Source organism: Oryza sativa, chromosome 1 (genome assembly GCF_034140825.1).
Source record: "Oryza sativa Japonica Group chromosome 1, ASM3414082v1".
In the NCBI taxonomy this organism is placed as follows: domain Eukaryota; kingdom Viridiplantae; phylum Streptophyta; class Magnoliopsida; order Poales; family Poaceae; genus Oryza; species Oryza sativa.
The window spans coordinates 30,203,095-30,216,441 of record NC_089035.1 but is presented as its reverse complement, the minus strand read 5'-3'; the positions used below and the strand labels follow the sequence as shown (position 1 = coordinate 30,216,441).

At 47.4% G+C, this 13,347-nt stretch overlaps 2 protein-coding genes across 2 annotated transcripts; both read right to left on the bottom strand.

Annotated features, from left to right (window-relative positions):
* Positions 1 to 5,749: 5,749 nt before the first annotated feature.
* Positions 5,750 to 7,114, bottom strand: LOC4325938 (glucan endo-1,3-beta-glucosidase GII). Its single transcript, XM_015766957.3, has 2 exons — positions 7,027 to 7,114; positions 5,750 to 6,845 (listed from the first exon to the last, which is right to left on the bottom strand). Exons 1-2 carry the CDS (start codon positions 7,097 to 7,099, stop codon positions 5,902 to 5,904), a joined length of 1,017 nt encoding a protein of 338 aa, XP_015622443.2. The 5' UTR covers positions 7,100 to 7,114; the 3' UTR covers positions 5,750 to 5,901.
* A 3,501-nt stretch (positions 7,115 to 10,615) lies between these two features.
* Positions 10,616 to 11,059, bottom strand: LOC107275393 (uncharacterized). Its single transcript, XM_015783586.1, has one exon. It carries the CDS (start codon positions 11,057 to 11,059, stop codon positions 10,616 to 10,618), a length of 444 nt encoding a protein of 147 aa, XP_015639072.1.
* Positions 11,060 to 13,347: the final 2,288 nt, after the last annotated feature.

Sequence of the window (13,347 nt, the reverse complement as noted above, 5' to 3'; positions counted from 1 at the left end):
TTCTTTTTCTTTTCCAAAAAGGATTTAATTAAATCCTTTTCCTTTAGACCAAAAATCCAATAATCTTAGAAATTCAATATCTTCCCAACCGTAACTCCGTTTGACTCCGTTCAACTTCCAAAATTCATCAAATCTCGAGATCTATCTAATGGCACGCTTAGAGGTCATTAATAGGGCTTTATTTTCGCCGTTTGTTGAGTTGTTTCGTTTCGCGTGTAGTTTCAAAGCCCGAAGACCCGCAGTGCGAGGATTTCGAGGATCAAGCTCCAGATCTCGAGCAAGGCAAGCCACCTTTGAACATCTTGAGCCTATATTTGAAATTTAATTATATTGCTTGCAAAATATTATGCATTGATAGGATCACACTAAATCCGTTGTCCCGTCTGCAAGGCAGATTGGCGGACTTACCTAACTTGTTGCATTTGATCCTTCCGTTGTTAATTGTTACACTATGTCCCCTTGTGACCACCCAGTTGCACCTCGATACTCGTGCACTCTGTGCGAGTATCGACGGTCGCCTTCAAACTTAAAATCTGAGTAACAACTTGGGTAAAACTGGAGTTTTACAAAAGACTTGGAAAACCCGACACCTGGGTCGGTGTTTGCGAACTAAATGAATTTCCAAAACCGCGGACCGGGGAACGTACCGGGTGTACGGTTTCCCGCTCTTGCACTTAAGGACCGTTTCCTTGGAATTTCATCCAAACATAAGACAAGTACGACCACATGGGTGGAATGGGACACCCCTGGCTGAGTAACTAGCTTATCAGGGGAGCCTTGATGCCGAGAGACATGTGGATTCGCCGGGGTGGTGTCGGGGAGGACCCCTGGGCTTCCTGGCACAGTATGGTCGGGGACCTAACCTGTTGTTGGTCTGGGACCCCTCTCGTCGGCATATGGTAAACCTGTGTCGGCTTTGGAAATGCCTTGTCATGAAAGCTTGGAGGTCTCCCGACGTGGCTGATCCCCACGGGCTGGGTGATCCGGGTTAGTAATGTCATGTGGGTAAAGTGTACCCCCTCTGCAGAGGTTAACAAACTGTTCGAACAGCCGTGCCCACGGTCATGGGCGGATGTGAGGTGATTCCTAGCGTAGTTTTGTTTGACTACTGCTTGTGAAATTGCTGTTGTGAAACTGGGTTCGATGTTTGGAAAATCAGCAGCTGACGGGATCAGCTAGGCCCGGGTGGCCGTTTAAAAAGTTGTTGGCCCGGGTGGCCGTTTGAAAAGTGTTGGCCCGGGTGGCCGTTTAAAAAGCTATTGGCCGGGTGCCAACCTTGTTTCAAAATCTAAAGACTGATACATTGCACATACTCCGACCGGGCGAGACGCACTGTCTCATCCGTGTCGTTTGAGAAGCACTCACTTAGTTGCTTTTAGAAAAGAGTTCAAATAAAATCATTTGCAAAAACGTCAGCCTTTCCTTGAAGCCTGCATTAAACACTTATTTCCCCTGGCTTGCTGAGTACTCCCGTACTCACCCTTGCTCTATATAAATAACCCCCCCCAGTTGCTGAAGAAGATGAAGCGGATCCTGCGGATGAGGAGTTCTTCCAGGAGCAAGCCGGCTACGATGAGTTTTAGGGTTTCGGCCTAGTTCCCAAGTCGCGCCTGTGATTGTTTGGTCCAAGTCCTGGCTTCCGCTTTCCTTTTGTAATGCAGTTGTGAGCTCGGGATCTGTCCGTAGCCCAACATGACTGTACTTCTACTCTATAATAAAGAGACCTCTGTTGCTGTGATATTCTGTCTCCCTGTGATACCAGCACTGTTTCCTGGGACTGGTATCGATTAACAGGTTAATTTGGAGCGTCACGGGTTAGTTCCGGTCGGGACTAGTTCGGGGCGTGACAATTTGGTTGCTTGTATTTATTAGCCTGAGTTTGATATGGCCAAGAGGATATGCATGCCTCTTTATTTGGTTACTTGTATTTATTTAGTCTAGCTAATATACCATTTTATTTGGTTACTTCCATAAGAGAAACATTTTATTTGGTTACTTCCATAAGAGAGACGGTCTGGAAGATATTTTGGAAGATATTTTGTTTGTTTGGTTTTATGGATTTGTGTATAAGCACCTTTTACTTAGTTAGGTGAGTTATCTCTACACTATCATATAAAATATCATATTAACATTTGAATTAGTCAATTAGAAGTATTCTGGTACACGCAAACATGCCATAACAAAGGATTTTTCTGAAAAGTACTAATCCACGAATTAATCTAATGTTCATATGTCACAATTATACTGTAAGCAGTAAGAGAAAAGAAAAAGTACGAATTACCACCCCCAAACTATCGTGGTCATCCGAATTACCCCCTTGAACCACAAAACCGGACATTCTTCACCCCCAACTATGCAAACCGGATGAATTACCCCCCTTGACCCAATCAGCGGTGGTTTTGGTCTACGTAGCGCACGCGTGGCAGTCCAGTCAGCAATTTATTTATTAAAAATAGGTGGGCCCCATCTGTCATACTCCTATTGCACTTTTCCCCTTTCTCTCTCTTCTCTCTCACTCTTCCTCTCTCTCTCTTCTCTCCCTCTCCGTCTCACGCACACAGCGGCAGGCGGGGGGCGGCGAGGGATGAGGCGGCGAGCGGCGGCGGGGTGCGGCGGCGGCGGCGAGGCAAGGCGGCGGTGGGAGCTCGCGCTGCTCGAGCGAGGCAAGGCGGCGGCGGAGGAGGCGAGGCGGCGGAGAGGGGACGAGGTGATCAGTCAGTGTGTGTCGTGTTCGATCGATGCGTTGCTTTCGATCGATCTACATGTACAGATGATCAATCAGTCGATCGGATCGATTGCCGTATTTTTTTTGTGTTTGGTGATGAGATGGTGGTTAAGTGGTATGGTTAGTGTGCGCTAATGGCGGTGGTTTGGTTTGGGGGTGGTTGTGTGTGTGTGGTTGCAGGGTGGAGAGCTTCATAGAGCACAGGATGCGTGTAACTCTGGACGGGTGCGCGGCGAGGTCATGCCCGTGGTGACGACGCTGCCGGTCATCCGTCCCGCGGCGCTGCGGCATCATCATCATCATCCGCCACCGCCGCCTGAGCTGCAGCTCCTCCCGGCGTCCACCACGGCGCCGTTGGCCGCCGCATTCTCGTCCAACTCCACGACCACCGGCTCCTCCTCCCATGAGCAACACGCGACGACGATGACGACGACGAAGCTGCAGCTCTTCATCGGCCCCGCTGTCGTCGTCGTCGCAGCGTCCGACGGCGGCGCCACGGCCGCGGCAGCAGGAGGGGAGGAGAAGGAGCAGCGGGAAGAGGTGAGGCGCGCGCTGGAGAAGGTGGACGCGGCGCGGGAGCGGGCGCGCGAGGAAGCCGCGGCGGCGGAGCGCGCGCTGGAGGATGCCAGCCGCCGCCTCGCTTCGCTCGAGCAGCGCGAGCTCCCCCTCCTTTGCCGCACCCCGCTGCCGCTCGCCGCCTCATCCCCCGACGCTCGCCGCCGTCCTCCCCGCCGCTCGCCTCCTCCGCCGCACCCCGCCGCCGCTCGCCTCCTCCGCCGCCGCCGCCTCGCCTCGCTCGAGCAGCGCGAGCTCCCGCCGCCGCCGCCGCTCGCCGCCCCCCGCCTGCCGCTGTGCGCGTGAGACAGAGTGAGAGAAGAGAGAGAGAGGAAGAGTGAGAGAGAGAGAAGAGAGAGAAAAAAAGTGAAATAGGAGTATGAAAAGTGGGTCTCATATTTTTTAAATAAATAAATTGCTGACTGGACTGCCACGCGTACGCCACGTAGACCAAAACCACCGCGGATTGGGTCGAGGGGGGTAATTCGTCCGGTTTGCATAGTTAGGGGTGAAGAATGTCCGGTTTTGTGGTTCAGGGGGGTAATTCGGACGACCACGATAGTTTGGGGGGTAATTCGTACTTTTTCCCAAGAGAAAAGAAAAAAAGAAAAAAAAAGAGAAAAGAGAAAAGAAAAAAGAAAAAAAAAGGAGCGTCGTTTCTTCGCTGGTGTGATTCCCGTCAGCTCGCTGCCCCCGTCCTTATCCGCGTGAGCGTGAGTGGTTAGAGAAAAGAAAAAAAAAGGAAAAAAGAAACAGAATCGTCGCTCCGATAATTTATCCGCGTGAGCAGTTCTTTCCCCTCGTCCTCTTTTCTCGTCCTCATCGCCGCCGATATTCCCCTCAGCCCACCGCCACTAATGCATCCATCTGCGTTGCTTGGTGACTTTAGATTTGTGGCCAGCCGATCTGGCAGCTGGAGGGAGGAGAGGGTGCATGGGATTCTCGGAGCTTGTGCAGGGAGGCGGTGGGGCGGCCTGTGAGAAGACGACGCCGGTAACAACAGGAGAAGAGGAGGAAGATTATTGCGGCAACGGCGGCGTCTCGAGCTTTCGGATTTGGTAATCTCCTCGAGCTCTCCTCTCTCCCCGCCCTCTTCCTACCTTCCGGACTTAGCCGACCTCGAGCTCTTGTGGCCGGATCTGGCAGCTGGAGCTCGTTGGTGCCGGTTGGAGTTCTGAATAAGAGGCGCGTTTGTGGAGACTGGAGAAGATCGGATCGGACGGGGGCGACGTGGATCAAGCCCGGATTGGGTGCTGATGGCACGGATCGAGCGAGGGCACTCCCTGTGCGTCCACCCCAGAGAACAGAGCGATTTTCCCCTTCTACAGGATCAGTGTACAATTTATTTTTTCTCTTCTCCGACTCCATTTATCTTTATTTTCTTCTTGATCTTGATTTTTCAAGAAGTTTTTGTTCCGGTTTTTTTTTCATATGATTGGGTTTTGGATAGGGAATTTGGGTTGATTTGTTCATGTGTCCGTGCTTGTATCTGATTTGATCCGTTTCTCACGGAGAGAGGGACAAAAGTTGTGCAGGGGACGAAGGGGATCGTGAGCAAGGCGGATATAAGCACGGAGTAATTTTTTTTTAAGTATATATGGACGAAAAAATAGCGCATATACGGACAAAAATTAGGTGACGATTGGAAAAATCCAAATCTTTTAATTAGTTAAGATATATAGATAGATAGATAGATAGATTGGGTTACGATGAGATGGACGAAGAATCTACTTGATTACCTCCCCAAGACACGTTCGATCGATCTCACAAATTCTCTTGCCTAACTCCCGATAGTCCATGGAGAAAAAAGCCATCGACGACGATGACGACGCCCCAAACCGGCCTTCGTATGGGACGTACGGCAACGATCCGGTGGCGAGACGCGCGTCCCAAAAGACGACCGATCGCGATGGCGTACGTGACGGCAATGGCAGCGGCACCATGCATGGCGCTGGTCTCTCCGACGGGGAGAAAGTGACCACGATCACCATGGATCTCGCCTCCTTCGACGCCGCAGACGGGCTGGATACATGGACGCGAAAACGGTTGTCGGGCACACGGTTTCGCCCGCGTTTAACCTCGCGGTGCGCGTCGAGAACCCACGCGCTACTTCCGGCGGTGGTGCGCCAACAGCGGGGAGGTGGCGGTCTACTACTCCGGCAGTCCGGCGTGGCGCTCGCGTGGGGGAAAAGTGCCGGGGTTCTGCGCGCGGAGGAGGTCGGCAGCGGAGTTCACGGTAGTGCCGTGGTGCAGGGCCGCAGGGGAGTCGGCTTACCGGAGGATCTACGCGCGCCGGCGCCTCACGTGAAGAACGGAACGGCTCAGGTGCTGGCGGAGATGAAGTTGTACCGCTACGTACGTACACGAAGCTTTTGATCCGCGTGACATGACAGTCTTTGGTGCGTCCTCCGGAAAGGCTAGCGGGCGCCCGCTAGCCTTTCCGCGGATGTTCGCTGGACGCGAACAGTATCGCTTAAAATTCACTGGGAGTATATATTTCACAAATTGGGAAAGATGCATGGACACCACACGGCACTATGCTTGCTTCCCATGCTTGCGTTTGGCCTATCACGGGAGCAACTTATTCCATATAAAAATATATATCAGTCTGTACGATCCCCTTAGAAACTAATGCTGTACGATGGCGACTTATTGGGGTTGAACAGCCCAAAGTGCTTCTCGATCTCATCCCCAGGCTTGCCGTTCTCGTCGAACATAGCAAATATGTAAGTCTCCAACGCCCTGCGCTTCTTGGGCGTGCCGCCTCGGACATGGTTGATCAGCCCCTGGTTGTATGTCTGCGCGTTGTTCACGCTGGCCCCAACCTTCCCTCCGGCGGACGGCCACCCGCTCTCGGACACGACGACGCTGACGCTCGGTGTGCCGGCCTTCTCCAGCGCGGCGTAGATGGAGTCGACCATCGCGTCGAAGAGGCACGTGTAGGTCAGCCTGTTCCCGTTGTCCACCACCGTCGTGCCCGGCTGGAAGGTGGCGTAGTTGAGCATGATGTTTTTCTGCCCGCTTTCCTGGTCGTCTTTGTAGGCGAAGTAGGGGTACACGTTCGCCAACAGCGGCGCGCCGGTGGTGGCCAAGAACCTCGCGATCGGGGTCATGTAGTCGTCCCTGAACCTGCCGCTGGAGGGCGGGAAGGTGTCGGCGAACGCGTCGAACCTGACCGACGTGGATACCTTGATGTTGCCGAGGCCGGCCGCCACCAGCGCGCTGTTGACGTTCCGCATGGCCGGAAGGATGTTCGCGGTGTCGCTGCCTTGAACCTCGTTGCCGACGGCGATGTAGCGGAAGGAGACGCCCGGGTAGGCCTGGATGTTGTCCCTGACCCAACCGGCTGCGGCGGAGGGGCTGGAAGCTAAGCTCGAGAGGTTGCCGTTGCCGACGTCCATGATGAGACCGATGTTCGAGCCGCTGAGTGCATTGAGGGCGGCGGCGTCCGCGAAGTAGATGCGCATCGAATCGATCCCCTTGGATCTGTACAGCTGCACGACTTCGCTCGGCCCGGGCAGGTTGTTGGCGACCACGCCGTAACACACGCCGATGGAGTGTACCGCTGTCGAGAAACAGATGCAAGTGTGCAACAAAGACCCAATAATTAGTTCAGTCAATTTTAGGCTCCCAATGGACAGTACATATGCGCAAGCCTGTACGTGGCGCTGTACGTAGTAGTATATATATAGGGGAATGCTAAATGGCTGCAGTCTGCAGAGAGACATCTTAATTAGTTGCATTACCTGCAGGAAATGCTGCCAAGGTTCCAAGGAGCACGGCCACTGAAAGCATGGGAGCGAAACCCATCTTAGCCATATCCGCCTTATTTGCAACTGAGAGGACCATCACTACTCTATATATAAGCGGTACGCCGTACGCTAACGTACAAATGCATCTAATTTATTGGACAACTTTCCTGCAATGTACCAACCATTTGCCTTCACCCACACACACTCGTTCCTACACATGCAAGCTCCTAGCACTATCCAGACTCCAGTTTGGCACATCCCGTTCCCCGATTCGCACGTCCTCGATGAACTAGCTAGCTTATCGATCGAGTTACAATTTCCACCACTAGCTAGTCCACCAACGCACTACGCAGCCAAGCGTGCTTGACTGACGGGCCAGCAACTTGCATTCCCGGCCCGGCCAGCCAGCCGGCCGGCAGCTGCTGGACTACAGCTAGCTACTCCTGCTATACGTACCTGAATGCGAGGGGTCGCGATCTGGTCAGGCGGCCTAACCAAGCGAAGGACCCATACGCTAGGTCGTCGCGTCGTATCGTACGTCTACGAGTCGTGCTCGCTTGGAAAAACTTGGCCGCTAGAACGCACATGCGCTACAAAGAGCCAATTAAGCTTAGCTTGTCCCGTTGTCCGGCTTGTGGAATTCCGGTGCGTACCCGTTGACCGCTGACGACCCCTCTCCCACGGGCTCATTTGATTAGCGGCATCGATATATCGACGTCGCCGTCTGCTATTCGTTTGCTTGCTGCGACTTGTTGCTTGCTTGTACGTGCAACGCGGGCATGTGCTGATGCGCACAAACGAAAGGTCGCGCGCGCCGCGCAGCCGGCCGACGAGGTGCTGCCGTGCTGGACAGACTGGTGGCGCAATTGGTGGTTTGGTGCATGTGCAGGGAAGTGGACTGGTGCAATAGTGCATCCGTGCATGTGGAGAAACTATTCTAAACTCTCTTTTTTTAAGATAATGGAACTATTCTAAACTCCGAAAGGGATATCCCCTCATTATTTATATGTCACTTAAATAATTATAAAAAAATTGGAAAACAAAATATGAGAATATGTATTAATATGTACTATACCACTCCACAAACAAGTTCAAATTCAACTTATATATCTTGCAAAAAATAAAAACTACAGCTAATTAACGTATCAAATTTGTTCTTTTCGTTGCGACATGTAGAAATTGAATTTTAACTTAACATGTTTATGATATATTGTCGAAACAAGACTTCGGCAATAATAAAAGGGGGTGGCTATTAAGCTAGGAAAGTGGATGGGTTTGGAGACAAAGAATTTTATACAGGTTCAGGCCTTCTTATTTAAGAAGAAATACCCTACTCCTGTCCGGGGATGATTCCGCCGAGTATGTTATTGATTGTATAAACTGGAAAAAAGAATCTCGCCCCGAGAGGCACACAGACCCCTCCTTATATAGGGGAAGAGGTCCGCTTTACAAAATACAGTCCATATCCTAACGGAATATGGGATTATAGATAAAATACAATCATAACCGACTAAGATCTCGGGTATTTCCTTGACATACAAGTTTAGAATCTAACCCGAGTCTTCATAGAGATATTCTATCTATATTTGGTACCGTATATCCGACTAAATTATAACTGTCATGTAGATATGGGGTATCCATAATCTCCACATATATCACATGTTAATATATATATTTTTTTAAAAAAATATAACTATTTACAACGAGAGAACTGTTGTCAAGAGTTTAAAATCCACTCTTGTGCATGTGCAGGGGCAGTTATCTGTGCGTGGGTAGAAGTCTCAGCGCAGTCAACTAGTCAAGCACCGCGCTCTGGCCTGTTCTAGCTAGGCCCCGTTACATCAACTTAGGCTTTGCTTTTTTTTTTAATGAATGATCGATCGGATATTTCAGCATTTAAAATAAATTAAACATTAAGTTTAGCTAAGTGTAGTTTAATTAGAGCAAGTCATTCAAACAAGGCTAATGTACAATTCAAACAAGGCTGAAAAGAATTTTCCCGACTGAATGAAACGTGAAGTCTTTCGCTATTACTATTGTCACCAAGATGATTGTCGACAGGTTATACCCGCCTACGACTGTGGCGGATCCAGAAAATCAATTCGTTGGTGTCATGACGTGTCTATCAATGTCGTAGTATGCTAATTATGTTTAGATCATTGGTGTTATAATAAATAGATAGCAGTTTTGTTATAGGTTTTGCTGAAAGTCGTCGGTGTCGCCTGACACCGGCCCTTCTACTGTAGATCCGCCCCTGGCCTATGATATTTGTAGAGTATGGAGGTCGTTGGTGCCAAGGTATACGTGACAAGTTAAAAAAGACGGTGGGCATGATTTTTTATACATGTTCGGGCCTTTTATCTAATAGGTAATACCTATACTATTGTTGGTCGAAGATGGTATTACATTTATATATCAGCATCACACGAGTATAATATTTGAGCTAACCTAATCTAGTCTCTGGCGGCTTAGTGGTGGCATGGAGCTCTCACATGTGGTTGATGGCTAGCTGCTAGTCAAACTTTCTCGGATATGAACTCGGCGAGATCGGAATTGTCTCTATATCCTTCATGTCGGCCATTGTATTTTCTACATTGTGCTTGTCTAGATCTATATTGCCTTGTCTTACATGTTCTGTCTAGATGTGTTCCCTCTACTCATAAGGGGTCTTGTATTTATACCATCGGGTGCTCCCTTGTCCAATGAGGCAAGTTTAGATATGATCCGAATAGTTCTTGTTGAGCTTGAGTAGGTAAAAATTAAAATTAATTTATAGATAAAACTTTTATATATGTGTGCTTAGCGTCTAAAAACTTTAGGGAATAAATAATAATTTATAGGTAAAACTTTTATACATCTTAAAAGCCAATGCTAAAAAAACTACATTAAAAATATCTTAAAATCAAATTTTAAATTAAGTTTAAAAATTTAAATTTTTGGCATTGACTTTTTAGAGCAACCAATGAGACACTAACACCATATATGGTTTAAACCGAAATACATTTTAACAACAGAAGTTGACCGCACCCCCTACAAATCGGGCATCCGATTTGTTTGTCAAAAATCGGGCGTTGTTTCATCAAGTAGATCGAAAATGTTTCAATCTCTTAAAATGCTGAAACACAATCAAATCATACCATAAAACATTTTGTTGCAATGTATAAAACAACGTTTCAAATGTATTAAAACATGAAACAAATCCGAGTACATCGAGAAAAAGAATGAAATACCAACGAATTTAAAAATGTTTCAATGCTATAAATGCTGAAACACAATCAAAACACACAATGAAACATTTTGCTACAACGTATAAAACAACGTTTTCGAATGTATTGAAACATGAATAAATCTGAGTACATAAAAAAAAAAGAACAAAACACCATCGAAAATCCACTGCAACATTTCAATCTAAACTGATGAAACATCATGGTACATAGAGTGAAACATTAAAAAATCAAGAGGAAAATCTAGATCTACCTCCACTCTGGTGGTTAGCAACCCACGAGCTCGTGCTGGTACTGGTGGACGTAGTAGCAGAAGGGGCACGCCGTCTAGAACTCCGGGATTTGGTCACGACGGCTGGCTAGGACGAGGTAACATGAGGGTGGGGGACGAGGGCAGCAGAGGAGGGCCGCGGACGGTGGTTGGGATCAGAGAGGATGGCGTACGCGTCGTGGATGAGACTGAGGGCGACGTTGGTGCCCGGGTGGGTTGCTGCCCTGCTTGAGGAGAGGAGCGCGAGGCGGCGGTAGGCGCAGGATACTGCGACGTGGTCGGCGTGGTTGGTGTCGGGGGAAGCTGAGGATGGCGAGTGGGTCAGCGTGGCTCGAGTGGAGGAGCGACTGGGAGGAGAAGAGGACATTGGTGACGGCGAGGAGCTCGTCTCCACCGTCTGCTCTATGAACCGCTTGCAGCCGACAAGGTCCCACGCCGCGAGGAGTTTCCCCGCAATATCCAGCCACTGCTCGGCCTGCATCCTCCTGGACGCGACTCCGCCGCCGTTGGTGCTACCGCCGGAGAAGTCCATGGTAGGGCAGAGATAGGGGAGATGGGGGAAATGGTAACCCTTTTAGTTTCTGCGCTGCGTGTGGCGAGTGAGTGGTCAGCAGCCGCCCGATAGAAGCCCCTCCGCCTCGGTCTCTCCATAATGAGCATTTTCGAAAGTTGACACATTGTACTAACAAAAACTAGATCAGAGATCACTTCCTAGTAAAATGAACACTCAACATCACAAAACTTTCACACTGAAGATAGTACTAGCTAGTTGTTGCGGTTAAGTCGTGGTCAGTGGCGGAGCCAGAAATTTTCTTGAGCCTGGGCAAGCCTAACAAGAGATAAAAACTATATATAGAAAATTGTACGTTTATCATAGACTTAAAGTTGATTGTTGCCAAGTTACAATTTATCAATGAAATGTTGGTTGTTTATTGTCAATGAGTTAAGAGTACGGGGCTACTATACATTAGGAAAGCAAGATTAGGAATGTGGTACAACTCTTTGCTTGGGCTTTATATTTAGCAATATGAAGATTTTGCCCTTGCTTTGCTTGTTTGTTGGCTAGTCATCTAATTAACCTTCCTTGGAACCAGGAAGCAAGGTAATTATGTAAGCAATTAATGAGTAAATGATGTTTATGCTGTGGAGCAATGTGTGTTGCGATGGCATGGAGCCCGGGCAGCTGCCCGTGCTGGCCGGGCCCTGCCTCCGCCACTCGTGGTTATGTAACTCTGTCAATCTAGGATCACATACTAGCTCGTGCCTAAAATTATGGCCGTGCGCATTCTTTCTTCATGTAATGACCAAAAGTCACACTATAATTTTCTAATATATATATATATATATAGAGGACACTCATATGGGGCACCATGGTGCCCGGGCACCATGGTTTCAAATGCACAAAATTACTCAAATTTTTCAAAATTTTTAAATTGTGAGTATATACCTAGTTATAAGAATTCGATTCATACATATATCTATCAACAAAACAACTCAAATTTAACTTTATTTCACAATTCATGATTACATACCTAACTAATTATATGTATGGATGCTATATACCTAGAATCAAAATCTAACAAAAACAAGTTCAAATTCAGTTCAAACTTGCTTTGAACTAGTTAGTAAAGTAGTTAATGTTAATACCTAAATAATTGAAAAAGTTTCATACTCATTTGAATTGGTTATATACTCAATTTCAACAATGGTGCCCGGGCACTATGGAGCACCAAACAAATTTACTATATATATATATGTATATAGATATATATATATATACATATATATATATATATATACATATATATATATATATATTGTAAAGTTTTGATCGGGTACAATTTTGAACGTAGTTGCAGTATATCTTAACCCGAACAAGAAAAAGAATAGTACAACGCACAAAAGAAAATTGACAAAGTGTGATCGTTTACAACCTACTGCAGTGCATCTTATTTAAGAGAGAAACCAGATAACGGCTTGGTTTAGTTGCTAACTTTTCTTCAAACTTTCAACTTTTCCATCACATCAAAATTTTCCTACACACATAAACTTTTAACTTTTCCATCACATCGTTTCAAATTCAATCAAACTTCCAATTTTAACGTGAACTAATTAGTCCATCGTGAAAGTTGATAGGCCTGGACTAATTAGTCTACGAAATCACCGACAAATGAATAGACAGTTTCTTAACTTTTTTAAAAAAATGTATTAATATGATTTTTTTAAAACAACTTTAATTAGAAAGCTTTTGCATAAATCACAACATTTAGTAGTTTGAAAAATGTGCGCGCGAAAAACGTGATAGGTAGGTTGGGAAAATGGGGGAGAACACATCAGTAAGAGCAAGGTCAATAATGCAGCCCACTGTTGGCTTCAAAAGATAGCCATGTCATTTATAGTAAACGTTGTAGCTAATGTCTATACAATAGGAAATACTATAACATAAATATTTTATTTTTTATGGGACCCACCATCTTTCCAACATGTAGCATTTTCTGCTTCATATAGTGTCTAGCCATTTCGGAGGCCAGTCGTTGGTGCTTTGCATTTCTTGAAGTGCGTGTGCAGTCGGCGACTAAATAGTCGCCGGCTCACGCCATTTTTTTGTCCAGCTCACTCTTTTTTGCCAGGGTGTGCATGCTGTCGCCGGCTTGCAGGGTTTACTGTACCTGCTCTAACAACCACGACCCGAGCCGTAAGAGCAGGTACAATAGCAGGCTATTAGCCAACTGTAAACATATTTTAACGAGATAAAAAATGAAAGAGAAGAGTAGCGGGCTACATATATGTTGCCAGCAGCAGCGCGGACTCCAAGACACA